Here is a 23,296-nt window from a genome sequence, read left to right as displayed (position 1 = left end):
TAAAGAGTTGGGGAAGAAAACCAACCAAGCAACAAAGCCAACACATAAATAAAAAGTTGAGGTCAATAATTTATCAAGTCTAACTCCAAGTACAAAAGCAAAAAAAAGAACCAAGTAGTAGGAGGCAGACTAAAAAGAAGCAAGGAGGCCCTACTGCAGGGAAGAGGGAAATGAATTCCCCCAAACCAAAAAAATCTTTTGTTTATAAAGACATTGAATACTTTTGTGTGGTGTCTGTGAGGAGCTTCTCAGAGAGAGAAATTCCCATAGCATCTTTCTCACACCTTTGTTTCAATGAGACTGAAGAAGAATGAAGCCATTAGAAGAAGGTAGGAACCACCCAGCTGATTCCTGACAGTCTTTCAGTCTGACCATCTCTTTAGAAAGGAAATGTTTCAGCCATGATGAGAAAAAAAGCAGTGAGAGAAGTAGGAAAAGACTTGGGCTTTGCTTGAAGTAGGGAACAAAACACTCCAAAGGAAAGTTTTAATAAAGTTTATTATTAATAGATCCATCTATTAGAGTGTGGAGAAAATCTGTCAGGAAGATTCAGAACATGTGGTGCAGCAGACAGGCTGGAGGGAAGGGATCCATCCAGAGGGACCTGGACAGGCTGCAGAGGTGGGCACAAGCCAACCTCAGGAGGTTCAACAAGACCAAGTGCAAGGTCCTGCAGCTGGGTCAGGGCAATCCCAAGCACAAATCCAGGCTGGGCAGGGACTGGCTGGAAAGCAGCCCTGAGGAGAGGGACTTGGGGGTGCTGGTGGATGAGAAGCTCACCAGGAGCCAGCAGTGAGCACTTGCAGCCCAGAGAGCCAAGCAGAGCCTGGGCTGCAGCAAGAGAAGTGTGGCCAGCAGGGCCAGGGAGGGGATTCTCCCCCTCTGCTCCACTCTGCTGAGACCACACCTGGAGCTCTGGGTCCAGTTCTGGAGCCTCTGTTACAAGAGGGATATGGACATGCTGGAAGGTGTCCAGAGAAGGGCCATGAGGATGAGCAGAGGGCTGGAGCTGCTCTGCTATGAGGACAGACTGAGAGAGTTGGGGCTGTTCAATCTGGAGAAGAGAAGGCTCCAAGGTGACCTTCTTGTGGTCTTCCAGTATCTGAAGGGGGCTACAAGAAAGCTGGGGAGGGACTTTTTAGGATGTGAGGCAGTGATAGGACTGGGGGGAATGGAATAAAGCTGGAAGTGGGGAGATTCAGACTGGACATGAGGAAGAAGTTCTTCCCCATGAGAGTGGTGAGAGCCTGGAATGGGTTGTCCAGGGAGGTGGTTGAGACCCCATCCCTGGAGGTGTTTAGGGCCAGGCTGGATGAGGCTCTGGCCAGCCTGATGTAGTGTGAGGTGTCCCTGGGCATGGCAGGGGGGTTGGAACTGGATGATCCTTGTGGTCCCTTCCAACCCTGACAGATTATTAAAAAAAAAAAAAAAATATATATATATATATATATATATATAAACATTTATTAGGGAAGCTGAGTGAAGCTTCATGGAAAAAAAAAAAAAAAAGGTGACTTATCTGATAGCCTTTCCTGATCAGGAATTCTTCACAGAGAGAGGCAGAGGAGCTTGGACTTGAGTGATTTATTTGTAACTGTCTGAGACATTTGCATACTTAGAATTACAAATCCCAGCCCAAGCAGTTCTGGTTTGGCTGACCCTCTAGACAGAGAATACATTCTGCTAGTTCAGAGCAGAGGAGCAGGGGATGGGGATGGTCAGCTCCTGCAGCTGGTCCCAGCCTACCTCTAGTTCTCTGGAGCAGGGAGGAGGTGCACTTGGGAGCTGAAGGCACCTGAATTGTAGCTGTCCTTCAAAGTGCTGTCACCTCTGCTTTGGCTGCTGGCATTTTTGGAAGGTTGCTGCAAATTTCCCAATGGCTGCCCAGAACTCCCTGATCTGTTTAATCAGCTCTTGGGTTGTGATATGTAAATTCCAACATTTGTTTAAATTCCACATGCTGACAAAATGCCCCCCTTTTTTTTTTTTTTTTAATAGATTTAAAGCCCCTCTGTGATCATCCAAAATCTAATTGAATTTTTGGATGGCTTTTCCCATGGCTTTCCCCTTTACTTTCTCTAGTTTAAAATATTAATTGAAACTGCATACTTTGATATTCAGCAGAGTTGTTTCTTCTTTTCTCACCTGTCTGCAATATCAGACATGGCTATTTTCTTTTCAGTTGCATTTTCATGCAGCTCCCACAGATGGATTTGCCTGCCTGAGGTTACCTCCTTGTTAAACTCTTTCCTTCTACATTGCTGTGGTTTGTTTTTGGTTTGGTTTGTTTGGGTTTTTTTGTTGGGTTGGTTGTTTTTTTCTTTCCCTAACAATCTGCCTTTGAGGCTCTACACCATAATATGTGGTCTGCTTGTTTAATTTCTTCCTATTTCTTTTTCCCCTTACTCCACAAGCCTTGCTGTAGAGATTGCCCTGTTTGGTAGTTTAACCACTCTGCTTTGTTTGTGATTTTTAGCTAAGGCGTGATAGATTGTTCCACCTGCTGGACAAACATCCATAGAGCTCCTCAAGCTTAAATTCCTTGTGTTTGAACTATTTTTCACCCTGCTGTGCACAGATATGTTTGCATGGCCTTTTGCACATAGATACATGCAAGACATTTTCTGTTGCCTCATCCAGGCTTCTCTTGAACACCTCCAGGGATGGTGACTCCACCACCTCCCTGGGCAGCACATTCCAATGGCAAATCTCTCTCTGTGAAGAACTTCCTCCTCACATCCAGCCCAGACCTCCCCTGGCACAGCTTGAGACTGTGTCCCCTCCTTCTGCTGCTGGTTGCCTGGGAGAAGAGACCAACCCCCACCTGGCTACAACCTCCCTTCAGGGAGTTGTAGACAGCAATGAGGTCTGCCCTGAGCCTCCTCTTCTCCAGGCTAAACACCCCAGCTCCCTCAGCCTCTCCTCACAGGGCTGTGCTCCAGACCCCTCCCCAGCTTCGTTGCCTTCTCTGGACACCTTCCAGTACCTCAACATCTCTCTTGAATTGATGAGCCCAGAACTGGACACAGCACTCAAGGTGTGGCCTGACCAGTGCTGAGCACAGGGCAGAATAACCTCCCTTGTCCTGCTGGCCACACTATTGCTGATCCAGGCCAGGATGCCATTGACTCTCCTGGCCCCCTGGGCACACTGCTGGCTCATGTTCAGCTACTATCAACCAGCACCCCCAGGTCCCTCTCTGCCTGGCTGCTCTCCAGACACTCTGTCCCCAGCCTGTAGTGCTGCTTGGGGTTGTTGTGGCCAAAGTGCAGAACCCTGCACTTAGCCTTGTTCAATCTCATCCCCTTGGCCTCTGCCCACCCATCCAGCCTGTCCAGGTCCCTCTGCAGGGCCCTTCTACCCTCCAACAGATCAACTCCTGCTCCTAACTTGGTGTCATCTGCAAACTTACTGATGATGGACTCAATTCCCTTGTCCAGATCATCAATATCAAAAGATATTGAACAGGATGGGGCCCAGCACTGATCTTCATCACAAACATGGAGCTGGTGCCTATTCCAAATTGCATGGATATGTCTCCCATAACCTATGGGACTCTAAGTCTGCTTCTCCCAAGTATTTGCTCCTCCATGAATCACAGCAATAATCTCACCTGCAGTAACCCATAATGTTCCTTTCTCTATTACAGTACCTCACAGGATATTCTCATTGCCTGTGACAGTTTCAGTAAATGGGGGAGAAATGCTGGAGTCCAAACCTCTTTTTTCCCTCCCTGCTCTGACTGTAGGATTGCCTCAAGTGGGAATAGAATAGAAGAGAACAGAACAGAGTAGAACAGAACAGAAGTGAACAGAGTAGAATAGAGTAGAATAGAACAGAGCAGAGTAGAATAGAATAATAGAATATAACAGAATGGAATGGAAAGAGAAGAGAAGAGAAGAGAAGAGAAGAGAAGAGAAGAGAAGAGAAGAGAAGAGAAGAGAAGAGAAGAGAAGAGAAGAGAAGAGAAGAGAAGAGAAGAGAAGAGAAGAGAAGAGAAGAGAAGAGAAGAGAAGAGAAGAGAAGAGAAGAGAAGAGAAGAGAAGAGAAGAGAAGAGAAGAGAGAAGAGAAGAGAAGAGAAGAGAAGAGAAGAGAAGAGAAGAGAAGAGAAGAGAAGAGAGAGAAGAGAAGAGAAGAGAAGAGAAGAGAAGAGAAGAGAAGAGAAGAGAGAAGAGAAGAGAAGAGAAGAGAAGAGAAGAGAAGAGAGAAGAGAAGAGAAGAGAAGAGAAGAGAAGAGAAGAGAAGAGAGAAGAGAAGAGAAGAGAAGAGAAGAGAAGAGAAGAGAAGAGAAGAGAAGAGAGAAGAGAGAAGAGAAGAGAAGAGAAGAGAAGAGAAGAGAAGAGAAGAGAAGAGAAGAGAAGAGAAGAGAAGAGAGGAAGAGAAGAGAAGAGAAGAGAAGAGAAGAGAAGAGAAGAGAAGAGAAGAGAAGAGAAGAGAAGAGAAGAGAAGAGGAAGAGAAGAGAAGAGAAGAGAAGAGAGAAGAGAAGAGAAGAGAAGAGAAGAGAAGAGAAGAGAAGAGAAGAGAAGAGAAGAGAAGAGAGAGAAGAGAAGAGAAGAGAAGAGAAGGAGAAGAGAAGAGAAGAGAAGAGAAGAGAAGAGAAGAGAAGAGGAAGAGAAGAGAAGAGAAGAGAAGAGAAGAGAAGAGAAGAGAAGAGAAGAGAAGAGAAGAGAGAAGAGAAGAGAAGAGAAGAGAAGAGAAGAGAAGAGAAGAGAAGAGAAGAGAAGAGAAGAGAAGAGAAGAGAAGAGAAGAGAAGAGAAGAGAAGAGGAAGAGAAGAGAAGAGAAGAGGAAGAGAAGAGAAGAGGAAGAGAAGAGAAGAGGAAGAGAAGAGAAGAGAAGAGGAAGAGAAGAGAAGAGAAGAGAAGAGAAGAGAAGAGAAGAGAAGAGAAGAGAAGAGAAGAGAAGAGAAGAGAAGAGTAGAGAAGAGAAGAGAAGAGAAGAGAAGAGAAGAGAAGAGAAGAGAGAGAAGAGAAGAGAAGAGAAGAGAAGAGAAGAGAAGAGAAGAGAAGAGAGAAGAGAAGAGAAGAGAAGAGAAGAGAAGAGAAGAGAAGAGAAGAGAAGAGAAGAGAAGAGAAGAGAAGAGAAGAGAAGAGAAGAGAAGAGAAGAGAAGAGAGAAGAGAAGAGAAGAGAAGAGAAGAGAAGAGAAGAGAAGAGAAGAGAAGAGAAGAGAAGAGAAGAGAAGAGAAGAGAAGAGAAGAGAAGAGAAGAGAGAGAAGAGAAGAGAAGAGAAGAGAGAAGAGAAGAGAAGAGAAGAGAAGAGAAGAGAAGAGAAGAGAAGAGAAGAGAAGAGAAGAGAAGAGAGAGAGAAGAGAAGAGAAGAGAAGAGAAGAGAAGAGAAGAGAAGAGAAGAGAAGAGAAGAGAAGAGAAGAGAAGAGAAGAGAGAGAAGAGAAGAGAAGAGAAGAGAAGAGAAGAGAAGAGAAGAGAAGAGAAGAGAAGAGAAGAGAAGAGAAGAGAAGAGAAGAGAAGAGAAGAGAAGAGAAGAGAAGAGAAGAGAAGAGAAGAGAAGAGAAGAGAAGAGAAGAGAAGAGAAGAGAAGAGAAGAGAAGAGAAGAGAAGAGAAGAGAAAAGAGGACACTGGGATACCAGGATGAAGAGATCAGCACCTCCCTCTCCACTTGCTCTCCTCAGGAAGCTATAGAGAGTGATGAGGTTACCTCTCAGCCTCCTTTTCTCTAAACCAGACAAGTCCAGACCCATTAGCTGCATCCCTTTCACCAGCTTTGTATTCCTCCTCTGGAGTACTCTGTTCAAGTACCCAAACATCCTTCTGGAATGGTGGGGCCTGGAACTGCATGCAGGGCTGAAGGTGAGGCCACACCACTGCTGCATGGTCCTGCCGGCATCACTCTGTCCTAGGTGCACAACCCAGGACTTGTTTTCTCTCATTAATCATTGCCCAATGCTCTGCTTTGTCTAGAAAATCCCTAGGAAGGTCCTTTGGTTCTCATGAGTGTACCTTCAGCTAAAATCTGTATTAACTCTACAGTCTTCTGATTCAAGCATCATATCTAAACTAGAAAATTAAGACACTTTGCTCTGTTACTATGCTGCCTTTCCTGGGCACTGATCTGAGGGACTGGAGCCTGTCCAGAGAAGGGCAACGAGGCTGGAGAAGGGCCTGGAGCACCTGGGCTAGAGGAGGGGCTGAGGGAGCTGGGGGTGTTCAGGCTGGAGGAGAGGAGGCTGAGGGAGACCTCATTGTGCTCTCCAGCTCCCTGAAGGGAGGTTGGAGTGAGGAGGGGGCAGCCTCTGCTCCTTGGTGGCAAGAGATAGAAGCAGAGGAAATGGTTCCAAGCTGCAGCAGAGGAGGTTCAGGCTGGATGCTAGGAAATATTTCTTCCCACAGAGGGTTCTCAGCCATGGGAATGGTCTGCCCAGGGCAGTGCTGGAGTCCCCATCCCTGGAGGTGTTCCAGCAGCCTGTGGAGCTGGTGCTCAGGGACATGGTTTGGTGTGGACCCTGCAGTGCTGGGTGGAGGGTTGGAGTGGATGGGCTTGGAGGGCTCTTCCAGGCAGATGTTTTCTGTGATTCTGCATTCAGTCTCTTTTCTTTTTTTGCTTTATTCAGTCATCTTGCAATCCCATGTCATGGCTACTTAATTTCAGAGCTCTCCTGTGTCAGAGGTCTGTGTCATAGGCCTTACTGAAACAGAAAATTTCCCAGCTGGTTGTTTTTTTTTTTTAAATTTATTTCTGGCATCACAGTCTTCATAAAGAATTGTGGCACATTCACAGAGCACAGTTTTCCTTGCAGAAGCCACGTTGAATTCATGCTAAAGCTTTCTGTGAGTTATTTTGCAAGTCCTTCTTCAGCTGGTACTGCAACTGCTTCACTTGCTTTACTGCAACAAGGTTTAGAGGTCCCTAAATCCCAGAGCATATTTAATAACCTTTTTTTACTCCTGGCAAAGCAGCTGTGATCTTGCAACGTAAAGTTAGTTTTAAGGAGGTTACAGATCTTTCTTAGCCACTTTACTGTAAATTGACCTTGGTCAGGTACCCTCAGATTCTGGAGGCCTGTTTGGTTTGTTTTAATCCATATTTTTTTTCCCTAACATTTCTTCTTTGCATCTCTCTCTGTCTGACACTGGAACCTTGTTCCCAAAAAAGAACAGGTGGAAGGCAGGTGGAAATAAGCACTGGTACAGAGAGTCACTGACTTTCTGTGCCACATTTCATCCCTTGTCTGTGCTCTTTCTGTGTCCTGGGGAACACACCTCTGCACTGCCCCTTGTTGGTTCACAGCCTCTGGCATCCTGAGAACTACCCAAACACACCATAAGTAGCAGGGAACCACTGGAGTACTTCAGATGGAGCACACAGCTTTGGGGTATAAATGTCAGGTGCTTTGTTAGGAGTTTTTATATCACCTGATGGTGCACAGACTTTGGCATTTGCGCCACGGTCAGTAGCCCCTTGGAGACCTGAAGGCTCGAGGTTGAGGCTTGTCCTTAGGACAGGCTGCCATTCCCAACTGGCAAACCTCTGCTGGTAAGCTAAAGTTTACCCCTGCTTTCCTCAGCTGCTACTCTTACCTTCCAGTGCACAAAGTTCCTACTCACTGAACCTTACTCCTGACCATGGTGTAACAGAACAAGCTCCTTATGGTAATTCCAAAACTGTGCTAAGAGGAGAAGCAGGTGTGTTCCCTTTGAGCTTGCTACAGATGCAGGACCTGCATTATGCACAGGCCTGTGAACACAGAATCACAGAATGCTGGGGGCTGGAAGGGACCTCAGAAGCTCATCCAGTCCAACCCCCCTGCCAGAGCAGGAGCACCTAGAGCAGGTCACACAGGAACACATCCAGGTGGGGTTTGAATATCTCCAGAGAGGGAGACTCCACAACCCCCCTGGGCAGCCTCTTCCAGGGCTCTGTCACCCTCACAGGGAAAAAATTCTTCCCCCTGTTTCCATGGAACTTCCTCAGCCTCAGCTTCCACCACTGCCCCTTGTGCTGTCATTGGGCATCACCCAGCAGAGCCTGGCTCCAGCCTCTGGGCACTCCCCCTGCACATCTTTATCAACAGCAATGAGGTCACCTCTCAGGCTCCTCCTCTCCAAGCTACAGAGCCCTCAGCTCCCTCAGGCTCTCCTGATAAGGAAGGTGTTCCACTCCCTTCATCATCTCTGTGGCTTTGTGCTGGACTCTCTCAAGCAGCTCCCTGAGGTCCTTCCTGAACTGAGGGCCCCAGAACTGGACACAGTACTCCAGATGCAGCCTCAGCAGGGCAGGTGATGTTGCTTATCTCTAGAGCACAGTGTGGTCTGCATGAAGATGGACACAGCAGGCCTACAGGGGGGAAGACCCAAGCCATTAGATGCATTTACAAATACAGCTTTACTGATATGATGGCTAAAGGAAAGTCAGTCACCATGAGATGTTTGATCCATTCCAAATGCAGCTATGTTAATAAAAAATGTCATTGTTAAAACAATATTCTACTGAGCAGATCTGCTGCTTCAGTATACTCAAAGCCACGTCTGCCTAGCTTAGTTACAAAATGAATTGTTGTTTTTTTTTCATCTGTGCTCATTAGTAACATAAACCTAATGGATTCTGCTCTGATTCTCTCCATGGCAACTGAAACTCCCTGCCAGTTCCAGTTGCATGACTAAATTCCTCTCCCAGTTTGTGCAGTGCAGTTTTGTTGAGAAGAGCAGGACTGCACAGCAGCAATCAAAGGGAGCACTCTAGGTCCCTGAGGTTGCAAAGGTGTAACTTAGGACAAAATCAGGACATCTTTATTTATGGCCTTGATAAAGACACAGAGTGTGGCAGCAGTAAGTTCCCAGATGACACCAAGTTAGGTGGAGAGCTGATCTGCACCAGGTCAGGGAGGCTCTGCAGAGGGACTTGGATAGATTGGATCCATGGCCAATGTTAACAGGAGGAGCTGCAACAAGGCCAAGTGCCAGGTCCTGCACTTGGGACACAACAACCCCAAGCAATGCTGCAGGCTTGGGGCAGTGTGGCTGGAAAGCTGCTGGCAGAAAGGGACCTGGGGGTGCTAAGGGACAAGCAGCTGAAGAGGAGCCAGCAGTGTGCCCAGGTGGCCAAGAAAGCCAAAGGCATCCTGGCTGGGATCAGAAATGCTGTGTCCAGCAGGAGCAGGGAGGGGATTGTCCCCTGGGACTCAGCTCTGCTGAGGCCACACCTCGAGTGTTGTGTCCAGTTTTGGGCACCTCAGTACAAGAGAGATGTGGAGGTGCTGGAGCCAGGGCAGAGGAGGACAAGGAAAGGGAAGGACCTGGAGAATGAATCTTGTGAAGAGAATTGAAGGAGCTGGGGATGATCAGTGTGAAACAGAGGAGGCTGAGAGGAGACCTCCTGGCTCTCTACAGCTACCTGAAAGGAGGTTGTGGAGAGGTTGGTGCTGGTCTCTTCTCACAGGTCATTAGTGACAGAACAAGAGGGAACAGCCCTAAGATGCAACTGGGTAGGTTTAGACTGGAGAGTAGGAAGAATTTTTTCCCAGCAAGAGTGGTCAAACATTGGAATGTGCTGCCCAGGGAGGTGGTGGAGTCCCCAAGCCTGGATGTGTTTCAAGGTGGTTTGGATGTGGTGCTTGGGGCTCTGCTTTAGGGGTGAGCCTTGTAGAGTAGGGCTCTGGGTTGGACTTGGGGCTCCTGAGGGACTTTTCCCACCTGAGTGTTTCTGTGATTCTGTGATTCTCTGTGAAAATTTAACTTCTAGGGTCTTGTGGTTTGGGTTTTTTTAACTGCTGCTGGTAACACTGAAGCCAGAAAGAGCACAGCTTGACTTTCAGAACCTGGCTTCTGTTTGCAGGTCTGGCAGTTGCCAAAAAACAACAACAGCAACAACAACAACCCTCCCATTATACTATAAACAGTGCACATTTGATCTGGAGGCCATTGAGCTACACCAAGAGTGGAATCCCATAGTGCCATTTTAGACAGCTGCTTTTTGGAGTGGAACTGCACTTTAAAGAGAGAGAGAAGATTATCCCTTGCTGCACTGTTTGTTTTATTCCAAGCATTTATGATTTGATGGCAACAAGAAGCTTGGTGATAGCTTGAGAGGCTGTAAAGAAGTGCACCTGCAAAACATCTTTTAAGTGCTGTTGTTTTTTTTTTTTTTTTTAGGCAATAAAGTCTTGAAACTTTGCAGACAAACACAGATGCAGGGGTTTGGTGAGGTTTGTTTGTTGTCTTGTTTTGTTTTGTCTTTTTGCTTGAGAGAAATAAGTTATTAAAAGACACAACACCCAGGAGTGTAACTGAGCAGTAAATCATTGGCACAGTCTTTAGAAAGCACTCTCAGGCCTCTAAACCACCACCATCCTCCTTATTTGGGATTCTTAAGTTCCCCAAAGTGTACTTTGTGAGCTGTGAGACGTGAGACTTGGTTATAAATGAAGAAAGCAGCATGCCATATGCATTGGCTTTGTCTTGCCCTTTGTCAGTTGGAGCTGGAAGAGATCTATTTTGCTCACCATTCTTCTTCTAGAAAAGCAACCTCAGCTATCTAATGCCAGTCCTAAACCTTGGACCATCTCCCTCCTGTCCCCCAGCTGCTTCTCTGGAAGGTCATTAGCCACCTCACTCCTTTCCCACTTAGAATCACAGAATCAGCCAGGCTGGAAAAGACCTCAGAGATCATCAAGTCCAACCTATTACCTAATACCTAACCCCTCCTGACAACTAAGCCATGGCTCCAAGTGCCACAGCCAAAATTTTTTTGAACCCCTTCAGGGATGGTGACTCCACCAGCTCCCTGGGCAGCACATCCCAATGGCCAATTACTCTTTCAGTGAACTTTCTCCTCACCTCCAGCCTAAACCTCCCCTGGTGCAGCTTGAGACTGTGTCCCCTCTTCTGCTGCTGGTTGCCTGGGAGAGGAGACCAACCCCCACCTGGCTACAACCTCCCTTCAGGTAGTTGTAGACAGCAATGAGGTCTCCCCTGAGCCTCCTCTTCTCCAGGCTGAACACCCCCAGCTCCCTCAGCCTCTCCTCATAGGGCTTCTGCTTGAGACCTCTCCCCAGCCTTGTTGCCCCCCTCTGGACACATTCAAGAATCTCAATGTCCTTCTTAAACTGAGGAGCCCAGAACTGGACACAAGACTCAAAAAAGGCTTTTTAATAAAGCCTTTTCTAATTTCCAGCCTTACCTATTTTCATGGCAGACTAATAACCCTCTGTTCTTGTGCCAACATTGTAATTTAACTTCAGCAGGTCTTTGCTCTCCCTGCTGTATATATGAAGAGACATCATTTCCCACCTTCACCTTCCTAGTCTAAACATTTTGTGAGGCTCTTTTTGTCTTCCCTCAACCCCATGATGATTTGAGTAGCCCATCTCTGCAGCCTTCTTGAGCTTCCTGGGGTTTGTTAGCATCCAACCAATGTTTTCCCCTGAGAAAATGGTTAATTAGCTATGCCTGAATCTGTTAACATTAAAAAGCCCTTTGCCATCAGACATTGGTACTTCTACAATGTGAGCAAGCACTGGAAAACTACTTTGTTGTATGTGATGCAGGTTTTACAGAATTCCTTCAAGTTCTGCAGTACTTGCAGGTGACACCTGCATTTGTGACAGACAGAGGAATGGTTGGGGGCTAGAGAGGCCTACAGGATAGTTGCTATTGCTGTGGGCAATAGATCACATAGAGACAAATCTAGTTTGAAACCTGCTGCAGGTGTGAGACAAACAAGCCTGCAGCAGGTGTGAAGCAAGCTGGAGCTGAATTAAAGCATCACAGGAAGTTAGGGGCTGAAAGGGACCAGAGAATCCAGCACAGGTCACACAGGAACACATCCAGACAGGGCTGCAAAGGCTCCAGAGAAGGAGACTCCACAACCTCTCTGGGCAGCCTGTTCCAGTGCTCTGGGACCCTCACAGTGAAGAAGTTCTTCCTCATGTTGAAGTGGAACCTCCTGTGCTGGAGTTTATATCCATTGCCCCTTGTCCTATCACAGGGTGCAAGTGAGCAGAGGCTGTCCCTGTCCCTTCCTTCCCCTTCTTTCCCCTCCAGCCCTCAGATATTGATAGACATTGATCAGATCCCCTCTCAGCCTTCTCCTCTCCAGACTGTACAGCCCCAGGGCTCTCAGCCTTTCCTCACCAGGCAGTGCTCCAGTCCCTTCAGCATCCTTGGTGCCCTCCCTTGGACTCTCTCCAGCAGATCCCTGTCCCTCTTGAACTGGGGAGCCCAGACCTGGATGCAATATTCCAGGTGAGGTCTCACCAGGGCAGAGCAGATGGGGAGGAGAACCTCCCTGGCTCTGCTGGACACACTCCTCTGAATGCACCCCAGGACCCCCTTGGCCTTCTTGGCCACAAGAACCATTGACTACAGAAATAGAAGGACTGTGGCAAACTGAAAAGTGCTGATCAGTTCCCAGTAAATCCACGAACTTTGCTGAGTAGGACATGGAAGTTCAAATACAGGCACGTGAGCAGTGCTGAAGAGCTGTAGCTCATCAGGGGAGGAGCAGCAAAGGGCTGTGTGTTCAAGTCTAGTCCTTTGCAATACTACAGAGCAAGGTATTAGCTGATGCCCTTTCCTAGTAGTTAATTGACCTTTTAGAGTGGTTAAGCAAACAGTTTTTACTTCACATTTGCAGTGAATTTGGGGCATGCACAGAGTCAGCACAGCTCTGTTGCTGAGTGCTGCCTCACTGAGCTGTGCTGCTAACTTGCTCACTCACACTCATCTGTCCACACTCCTCTGCTGCCTTTAGCAATATGCCATAGCTGGTTTGTGCTGGAAGAGCAGCAATGCTCTCTACATGTTGCTGAGAAGAACTAAAAGGCATTGACCAAGTGTGACCAAGCTATTTCAAATATCAGCAGCTTGGGAGTTTGGAAGAGAGAAAACATATGAGTGTATTTGGAACAAGATCACACAGTACAATTATTGTCCTAACCTTCCTCCTGGCTTTAGGATATGGTTGAATTTCCTACCTCAGCAGTCATTAAGAGCAGCTATGTAGATCACACAGAATCACAGAAACACTCAGGTTGGAAAAGTCCCTCAGGATCACCAAGTCCAACCCAGAACCCTACTCTACAAGGGTCACCCCTAAACCACAGCCCCAAGCACCACACCCAAACCACCTTGAAACACATCCAGGCTTGGGGACTCCACCACCTCCCTGGGCAGCACATTCCAATGCCTGACCACTCTTGCTGGGAAAAAATTCTTCCTACTCTCCAGTCTGACCCTGCCCTGCTGCAGCTTGAGGCTGTTCCCTCTTGTTCTATCACTAATGACCTGTGAGAAGAGACCAGCACCAACCTCTCCATGACCTCCTTTCAGGCAGTTGTACAGAGTAAGGTAGTTGTAGAGAGATCCTACCACTGCATCCAGTGAATGAAGAAATTCATCTCATTGCATAAACACTATTGTGTTACTGTGAGGGTGACAGAGCCCTGGAGCAGGCTGCCCAGAGAGGTTGTGGAGTCTCCTACTCTGAAGACTTTCCAAACCTGCCTGGATGCATTCCTGTGTACACTGCCCTGGGTGATCCTGCTCTGGCAGGGGAGGTTGGACTCAATAATCCCTGGAGGTTCCACCCAACCTCTAATGTTCTGTGATTCTGGGATTCTTCCAAGGAAGTGCTGAAGGCCAGGTAAGCCTCAAAGTGGAAATGTCACTGAAATGAAAGAAAGTCACTCATTCAGGAAGGAGAATCACAGAAATCACAGAATCTCAGAATCATAGAATTTTAGAATCATAGAATCACAGAACCACAGAATCATAGAATCACAGAATCATAGAATCACAGAATGACAGAATCATAGAATCATAAAGTTACAAAATCACAGAATCATAGAATCACAGAATGACAGAATCATAGAATCATAAAGTTACAAAATCACAGAATCATATAATCACAGAATCACAGAATCACAGAATCATAGAATCACAGAATCACAGAATCACAGAATCAGAATCACAGAATCATAGAATCACATAATCACAGAATCAAAGAATCACAGAATCAGAATTATGGAATCATAGAATCTTAGAATCATGGAATCACAGAATCACAGAATCAAAGAATCACAGAATCATAGAATCACAGAATCAGAATTATGGAATCATAGAATCATAGAATCTTAGAATAATAGAATCACAGAATCACAGAATCAGAATTATAGAATCATAGAATCACGTAATCAGAATCACAGAATCATGGGATCAGAATTATAGAATCATAGAATCACAGAATCACAGAATGGTCTGGGGTGGAAGGGACCTGCAAAGCTCACCCAGTCTGACCCCCCCTCAGCCAGCAGGGACATCACCCAACTAGATCAAGCTGCCCAGGGCCAGAACTGTTGTTGCAAGTTCTCACCAGACTCAGGAAGTTGAGGCTGGACTTGCTTTTGCATTTAGTTCCTATAGCAGAGCTTTCCTTTAGAGCCAGCACTGATAAAGCCATATTACCTCGTTGCTCTGATGTGTTTTAGGGATAATTAGGGATGCTGAGATTGAAAGTAAGGCTGCTGGGAAGAAGATAGGCAATGAAAATTTAAGTTACTGTAATCTGGTTCTTCTGCAATGAGAACTGGAAACTATAATCTAAAGAGAGCAGTGTCTGTGATCAGAAATTATCCAGGTGAGCTATCTCGTGCTGCTACCCCATTAAAATGGTTGCTGATCATTTCAGGATAATCTTGTGACTGATAGGAATGAGGTGAGTATTGCTTCTGCAGACAGAACACAGACAGAAATCCTTGTGGTGTTTCTTGGCAATGCCAGATCAAAGGTAAACACTTTGAAGCTCCTCATTCTGGGCAGACTTGTCTGTGGCTCGTGTTTGGCTTGATCTTGACTTGGATCAAATTTCATAATGGAAAACCATAATGGCTTCTTGGTTTATTACAGATGGCTTTGAAGGCAGTTCTGCTCTCCTGTCAGTGAGATTTCTCTGATGCTCAACAGTTATACCCCCTCTTAAAAGCCAGATCTCTTGTTGCATCCCATATCTGTCATTTACTGAGCCCAGCTTCTCTCCTAACAACGTGGCTCTTACACATCAACTTGAGCTTGCTTCATAACCTGTGAACTGTGGGAGGAGTGTGCTTAGCAAGCTTTCAAATCATGCAGGCAGCCAGTACAGTGCCACAGAGGGAATCTCTGAACATAGAATCATAGAATCAGTCAGGGTTGGAAGGGACCACAAGGATCATCCAGTTCCAACCCCCCTGCCATGGGCAGGGACACCTCACACTACAGCAGGCTGGCCAGAGCCTCATCCAGCCTGGCCTTAAACACCTCCAGGGATGGGGCCCTCAACCACCTCCCTGGACAACCCATTCCAGGCTCTCACCACTCTCATGGGGAAGAACTTCTTCCTCACGTCCAGCCTGAATCTCCCCACTTCCAGCTTTATTCCATTCCCCCCAGTCCTATCACTCCCTGATATCCTAAAGAGTCCCTCCTCAGCTTTCTTGTAGCCCCCTTCAGATACTGGAAGTCCACAAGAAGGTCTCCTCAGAGCCTTCTCTTCTCCAGACTGAACAGCCCCAACTCTCTCAGTCTGTCCTCATAGCAGAGCAGCTCCAGCCCTCTGCTCATCCTGGTGACCCTTCTCTGGACACTTTCCAGCATGTCCATATCCCTCTTGTAACAGAGGCTCCAGAACTGGACACAGTACTACAGGTGGGGTCTCACCAGAGATGAGTAGAGGGGGAGAATCAGTCTTGTTCATCCTGTGATATACTTCCACAAGTTAAACTAATTCAACTGAGGGTCCAAATGACCTGGGACTTGTCCCATCTCTACCACTGACTCAGTGAAGCTGAACTGCCTCTGCACTGTGCAGTTTCCCTTCACAGAATCACAGAATTAACCAGGTCGGAAAAGACCTCCAAGATCATCAGGTCCAACCTATCACCCAGCACCATCTAGTCAACTAACCCATGGCACTGAGTGCCTCATCCAGTCCGCTTTTAAACACCCCCAGGGATGGTGACTCCACCACCTCACTGGGCAGCTCATTCCAGTAGCCAATAAGTCTTTCTGGGAAGAATTTCTTCCTCACATCCAGCCTAAACCTCCCCTGGTGCAGCTTGAGACTGCTTCCTCTCCTTCTGTCACTGTTGCCTGGGAGAAGAAACCAACCCCCACCTGGCTACAACCTCCTTCCAGGGAGCTGTAGAGAGCAATGAGGTCTGCCCTGAGCCTCCTGTGTAAGATCAATGCCAGAAATTCCTCCCTGGGGAGTTAACTGAATGGAGACTCAGGAGACGAGACCCACAGCTTAGCTCTGCAGAGTGTCTGCAATAAACTGACAATGCTGTCATTAGTGCATTTTGCTGAAGGGAGAACAGCACTTACTGCTCTACCACTTGATGTGATCCTGCCCCTTCCTCTTCTTGCTGTGAGTGATTAAATCTGGGCTGGTAAGAAGTGACCAAGGATGATCTGATTGCTTGTAGCATATCACTCCTGGTTTATGCTCCATTTGGATTCTTCAAGTTTCACATAATACTTCCAAGAGTCTGAGGGTGGCAAGACTCTGGAATGGATTGTCCACAAAGCTTGTGGATGCCCCCAACCTGGAGATGTTCAAGGACAGTTTGGATGGGGCCTGGTGGGCTAATTGAGAGGTGTCCCTGTCTCTGGCAGGGAGGGTGGGTTGGATGATCTCTCTAAGGTCTCTTCCAGCCTAAGCCATTCTGTGATTCTATGACACTGGCAAAACAAAAGCAGATTCAAATTTGAGTGCTGCTTGTGTCACTTGTTTGTATACAAATAGGTACTTCTAGTGCAGCCCACACTCAAAATCTACCTGAAGGGAGCATACTTTGTATTTTACAGGAAATCTGAAGGTCAGACACTTGGAAGCTTATAAGAAAAGTGCTAAACATCATCACAGTGCATGGCCAAATCTTCCATATTAAAGTACTAAAGTGCTCCTGTGCAGCTGTAGAAACTATTTAGATATATTCTCAACGAGTCCAAAATTTTTTGCTTGTTTATTTGTGTTTGGTTTTTTTTTTTTCTCCCCTACCCTAGGATGTAATTGGAAAAGCACTGCAGTATATTGGAACATATGGTGAACTCTGCAACACAGAGCAAGTTGTGGCTCTGATTGATGAGGAAATGTGCATCAACTGTGGCAAATGTTACATGACCTGTAATGATTCTGGCTACCAGGTAAGAGCACAGCTGTAATTAGCAGGAAGACACGATGAGTTATCTTTCTGCTGGTGGGAAGAAAGAATCCACCTTCTGTTAACAAGCAGGTGGTTAAAACAGATGTCTCAAATATTGGATTTGAACCCCAGCAAGCTCTCAGGCTGTGCTGTGCAAGGCCTGCCTGCACTGTTTGCCCAGCAGGTCTTCTTCTGGAGGGCTATGCAAACTCTCCTGCATCGGCCTGGCTCACTCTAGGTCACTCTGCCAGGCTCTCCCTGACTCCAAGTGGGATTAAATTTAAGAGGAAGAAAACTCAAACAGGCTGCCCAGAGGGGTTGTGGAGTCTCCATCTCTGGAGCCTTTCCAGCCCTGTCTGGATGTGTTCCTGCGTGACCTGTGCTGGATTCTTTGGTCCTGCTCTGGCAGGGGGGTTGGACTCAAAGATCTTCAGAGGTCCCTCCCAACTCCTAACACCCTGTGAGCTTGTGTGATTCTGTGTGTCAGTGTGAGCTGAAATTCCCCCCCCCCCCCGACAATAACCAGGCTAGCCCAGTCTGGAAGCAAATGAAAGCTGTATTTACAAAGCAGAATCTACAATCTACGATGAAATGCAATGAATATGTACAAATATACAAAATTCACAACATTTACAAATCTATACAATCAACAGAAAATCACAACCGATCTCCCTTTGCTTCCCCCCAAAGGGGACCCTTCCCAAAGGTGCTTCCCTCTCCCAGGAGCTTCCCCCTCAGACTTTCCTTGGACAGAAAGCAGAGTTAGTTAAGCAGAAAGTTGTTAACTTAGCTGCCAAGGTCAGTGTGTTATCTTCAGCCAGAAGAGAAGAAGAAACAGCAGCCAGACAGCCCAGCAACTGCCCCCACTGCCGAATGCAGAATGTGCAGAGTGCTCCACTTTGTTTTGGGTAATAGTTCTTAAACATTTCTATCTATCTAATGGAAGTGTTTAGAACAATCAGTATTTTGCTTTCTTACACCCAGTAGTGACTGACTTACACTCTTTCACTTTCTCTGTTCTGAACTTTGCAAGGAAAAATTAAAAAGACAGTTTCAAACCATCACATTCCGTAACCTGGGATACTGATCAACTCTATCCACAGCTTTAAGCACACTTGCCCTTAGAAGTGGGGTCTGAAAGCAGGGCAGTATTTCTCTGGTGGGAAAAAATCTCTCCCTTTCTGTAGGGAGGCAGTGACTGCTCTCTATCTTGCAGCCTGATGTCACACACATGGTTGGTGATAAATGTAGGGTTTTGTTGGTTTTCAAGTACATGAGGGAGAGAAGAAGACTGCATCTCTTCCCACCACTGGGATGTGGGCAGACAAGAGATGGTCTTACTGCCAACTGCTTTTTAAGAAGCCTAGTCCTTGTTCCATCAGTGGAACAGAATCTGAACTAATTCTGTTTTCAGGCAGGTGGGGTTCTGTTTCCATTTGTACCATTGAGGTACAAATCCTTTCCCCAGCATAGCTGCCAGGCTCTGGAGCAGCAAGTTGACATTTGCAGACATCATTGTGCCCAGAGTGCAGCACAATTTTGAACTGGGACTTCTCTTTGCAGAAAAGTCTTTCTCTGCCTTCTGTAGAGTATGGTAGGGTTGCATGGTAACAGAAGTTGTATGTGGCAGTGACAGAAGCTGGAATGTGTTAGCCTCTCTGTGTGCCATTCCCTGCTGTGTCCCCTGGAGCTGGTGGACCAGTCTGCAGTAAAAAGGGCAGCACAGGAGGGCTCATTTTCTCTTAGAAAACCAAACTAAGGTCTAGCACAACCTCCATGAAATCCAATATGCAGTAAGCAATAATTTCTACACGAGAGTTTGAGAGTAGCGTGTCAGAAATGGATACTTGAACTGAGCACTAAATATGCTCTCAACAGCACAACCTTTTGTTTATCCTTAATTCAGTCTAATCAATAGCTGGTCTGATAAATTTAACTACATGCAGCCAAAGAAAGAAGACTTCTCATTTAAAATCAACTCCTGCAATGAAAACAAGTGTGTCAGAGCAAAGGTAGACATGGGGTCTTTCTTTATTCCACTGAGATGAGCGAATTAATGCTGCATTTATACCAGATTAGATTACCACAGTAGCCTTCTTAAATACTCACAACCCTAAGCTCTCTTTATGCTCAAGCTAAACTAAAACTTGGATATGCAGGGCACTTAATACTCTTGTTAGTTGCTACAACAACTTCTGTGCTTTTCTAGTAGTGCAAATCTGTCTGTGGAGCTGACCTGCAGCACCACCTAATACCTCCCATCTCCTCCCTGGCTCCCCCACTTGCTGACAATGGTTAGGGAGAACTGCAGATTTGAGTCTGCAGAGAAGCAAGAGTTCAGCTTTCAGGACAGATATTTCCATAATAAAAACTCTTAAAACTCAGTGGAAAAGGTTTTTCTACTTTTCTAGGCTGGCTTCTCAGATATTGAAGATTTTTGTGGCTGTGTGATGCTTTTGGTTTTGCTTTTAATTGCCAATTCCATTCTACCAGGAGCTTGTTTCATTGAGGCTGCACTTGTTATTCCACATTCAAATACACTTATCACCCTTAATTGGTAATGAGGACTCACTGCATTGGGAAACATGAGAACTAAGGCAAGCTCTGCCTGCCCAAAGCTCAGATATCCCTTTCAAAGCTTTGCAGAGGAAAATAATCATACCAGTCACAGCCTGCTGTGTTTTTCTCTAGTGTTTATTAATAAACTACATTGTTTATGCTGTGCTGAAAAGGAAAGTCAGCAGAAAGCATTGTAGCCAGTGTGGTGCTGAAGCCATACAGGCAGGGGCTGGTGTCTCCTCTGAACCAATATCCCTGGCAAATTACTGTCTTGTGAAATACTTCCTTCACACAAAACTCCTCTGGGAGTTTAAACATTGTGGGCCAAGCTCCTCCTTTGTAGCCAGCCCTAAACTTCTGCTGAGGTACAATTTGGCCCATGTATCTACTTTTAAAGCACTGGAAGGAGGGGGGGTGGGGGGGGTGGGGGGGTAGTGGTGTTGGTGTGGTGGGTTGAAATTATCCCCAAAATAAAATTGAAGCTCTATTTATAAGCAGACTAAAATCTAGAAATATGGAATTCAATGGATATGTACAAAAGATACAATATTTACAATTTATAAACAACACAAGAACCTCCCTGGACAAAACCAGGGGCTTACCAACAGCTTCCCCCTCTCAACTCCCTTCCCCCCCACAACTTGTACAAGGGAAAAGGGAGAGAAGAGCAGAGAGCAGCTTGTTAGTACTTAGCCACAAGGAGAACCCAGCCAAGGTCAGCAACAAACAAGCAAAAGCCACCAGCTGCTATCTGCTAGAGTGAAGAAACCAAAAAAGAGAAAGTCAGTTTATTACAACTCACTTTCTGTTAGTTATCAGACCCAGGGGATTATTTACACCTTACCATTATTTTCCCTTTTACATCCAGTGGTAATTTATTTACATTCTACCACTTTTCTATTCAATCTGTGGAAAATTTTCCTAGGCATCAGCTTAGAACTGCCACAGTTGGTATTTCCCTCTGCCAGTTAAACAGTCGCTGTGTCTGCAGCGAAGAATGGCACCGAGACGTCCCCAGGTGCCGCAGTGCAGGAGACACAGAGACCCAAAGGGGAGTGACTTTGACCTTTTCCCTGGGTGTCACTGTAATAAAAATGTATATTCTCATATAATTTATAATTAATACTTCCTGGCAGTGGTATCTTCAAACACCACTGTGAGTTGTTTACAAAATGTATTCCCAGGTTCAGTGATTCAGTTGTGGGTTTGACACTCCACAGCTGAAGACAGTTACATGATTTAAGCACAGATCTAACCTGTCCTGTACAGCAGTTCCAACTGGACATACAGCTGCTGTGAGCTGTCGTTTTCCCACAACTGCATTCTGTGGCAGATTAGTCAGGCACTCAGGGCTTGCTCCGCTGTCTGGTATCTTGAGAGCAGCCCTGAAGAAAGGGACTTGGGAGTGCTGGGGGATGAGAAGCTCAACAGGAGCCAGCAGTGAGCACTTGCAGCCTGGAAAGCCAATTACATCCTGGGCCGCATCGAGAGAAGCATAGCCAGCAGGTTAGGGAGGTGATTCTCCCCCTCTGCTCCACTCTGCTGAGATCCCACCTGGAGCACTGTGTCCACTTCTGGAGCCTCTGCTACAAGAAGGATTTAGAGGTGCTGGAAGATGTCCAGAAAAGGGCCACAAGGATGAGCAAAGGGGTGGAGCTCCTTTTTATGAGGACAGACTGAGAGAGTTGGGGCTGTTCAGTCTGGAGAAAAGAAGGCTCCGAGGAGACCTTCTTGTGGCCTTCCAGGATCTGAAGGGGGCTACAGGAAAGCTGGGGAGGGACTTTTGAGGATGTCAGAGAGTGATAGGAGTTGGGGGAATGGAAAAAAAAAACAAACTAGAAATGGGTAGATTCATCTTGGATGTTAGGAAGAAGTTTTTCCCCATGAGGGTGGTGAGACACTGGCACAGGTTGCCCAGGAAGGTGGTGGAAGCCTCATCCCTGGAGGTTTTTGCAGCCAGGCTGGATGTGGCTCTGGGCAACCTGATCTATTGTGGGGTGTCCGTGGCCATGGCAGAGGGGTTGGAACTGGTTTAAATACTGTCCCAAGACAATTAATGCCCTTTGGTAACACAGAACCCTGATAACTGGACCTCGAGGATGGGGCATATGCAAACATGGCCAGGGGCACACACAGTGCACAGCTGTGTTACAAAGTTAATTACATGTGGGACAAGTTTATCTGGACCCCAGATTAGCACATCCATAGAATCACAGAATTGTTAGGGTTGGAAGGGACCTCAAGGAGCATCCAGTTCCAACACCCCTGCCATGGCCAGGAACACCCTGGTTGCGCAGAGCCACATCCAGCCTAGCCTTAGAAACCTCCAGGGATGAGGCTTCCACCACCTCCCTGGGCAACCTGTGCCAGTGTCTCACCACCCTCATGGGGAAGAACTTCTTCCTAACATCCAAGATGAATCTACCCATTTCTAGTTTTTTTTTCCATTCCCCCCAGTCCTATCACTCCCTGACATCCTCAAAAGTCCCTCCCCAGCTTTCTTGTAGCCCCCTTCAGATACTGGAAGGCCACAAGAAGGTCTCCTCAGAGCCTTCGCTTCTCCAGACTGAACAACCCCAACTCTCTCAGTCTGTCCTCATAGCAGAGCAGCTCCAGCCCTCTGCTCCTTCTCGTGGCCCTTCTCTGGACACCTTCCAGCACCTCCAGACCCTTCCTGTAATAGATGCTCCAGAACTGGACACAATGCTCCAGGTGTGGTCTCAGCAGAGTGGAGCAGAGGGGGAGAATCCCCTCCCTGGCCCTGCTGGCTATGCATTCACAGGTGCTTAGCCCATTGTCTGGGCTAGGGCATGTTTGGGGGGTTTGACCCTTCAGGACAGACACCAATAATGTTGGTTCCCGTTGGCAGGCAATCGAGTTTGATGCTGAGACCCACCTGCCGGCGGTCACGGACAGCTGCACGGGCTGCACCCTGTGCCTCAGCGTCTGCCCCGTCATCGACTGCATCCGCATGGTGTCCCGGACCACACCCTACGAGCCCAGGCGTGGGCTGCCCCTCGCCGTCCGCCCTGCGTGCTGAGCCCCCCGCCCCGACAGCCCGCGGCAGCCGCACGCCTCTTCCATGCCACTGATTGGCTTTCTAATTAGTCCTTGAAAATCTACGCATCCAAAAAATGCAACAATGAGAGCCGTGACCACGAGCGCTGTGCTTTCACAGAACCACAGAATGGTAGAGATTCCAAGGGACCTCCAGAGATCATCCAGTCCAACCCCCCTGCCAGAGCAGGATCACCCAGGGGAGTCTGCACAGGAATGCATCCAGGTGGGTTTGGAAAGGCTGCAGAGAAGGAGACTCCACAACCTCCCTGGGCAGCCTGCTCCAGGGCTCTGTCACCCCCACTGCAAAGAAGTTTCTCCTCATGTTGAGCTGAAATCTTCTATGTTCAAGTTTGTCTCCATTGTTCCTTGTCATATCACTGTGAACCACCCAAAAGAGCCTGGCCCCCTCCACTTGACACCCGCCCCTCAGCTATTGATAGACATTGATCAGATCCCTCTCAGCCTTCTCTTCTCCAGACTAAACAGCCCCAGGGCTCTCAGTCTCTCTTCACAGGGGAGATGCTCATCGTGGCTCTCCGT

At 47.1% G+C, this 23,296-nt stretch overlaps 1 protein-coding gene across 1 annotated transcript in view; it reads left to right on the top strand.

Annotated features, from left to right (window-relative positions):
• DPYD (dihydropyrimidine dehydrogenase) overlaps positions 1-22,736 on the top strand; it is a 605,351-nt gene extending 582,615 nt beyond the window's left edge. The window contains exons 22-23 of the mRNA XM_054384577.1: positions 16,998-17,138; positions 22,566-22,736. Coding sequence (XP_054240552.1) covers positions 16,998-17,138; positions 22,566-22,736 — 312 coding nt within the window. The remainder of the gene's footprint in view (positions 1-16,997; positions 17,139-22,565) is intronic.
• The last annotated feature ends 560 nt before the right edge of the window (positions 22,737-23,296 follow it).

The sequence above is a fragment of the Indicator indicator genome, chromosome 10 (assembly GCF_027791375.1).
Source record: "Indicator indicator isolate 239-I01 chromosome 10, UM_Iind_1.1, whole genome shotgun sequence".
Lineage (NCBI taxonomy): Eukaryota > Metazoa > Chordata > Aves > Piciformes > Indicatoridae > Indicator > Indicator indicator.
The sequence above is the reverse complement of the archived record's forward strand: the minus strand, read 5'-3'. Positions and strand labels throughout refer to the sequence as shown.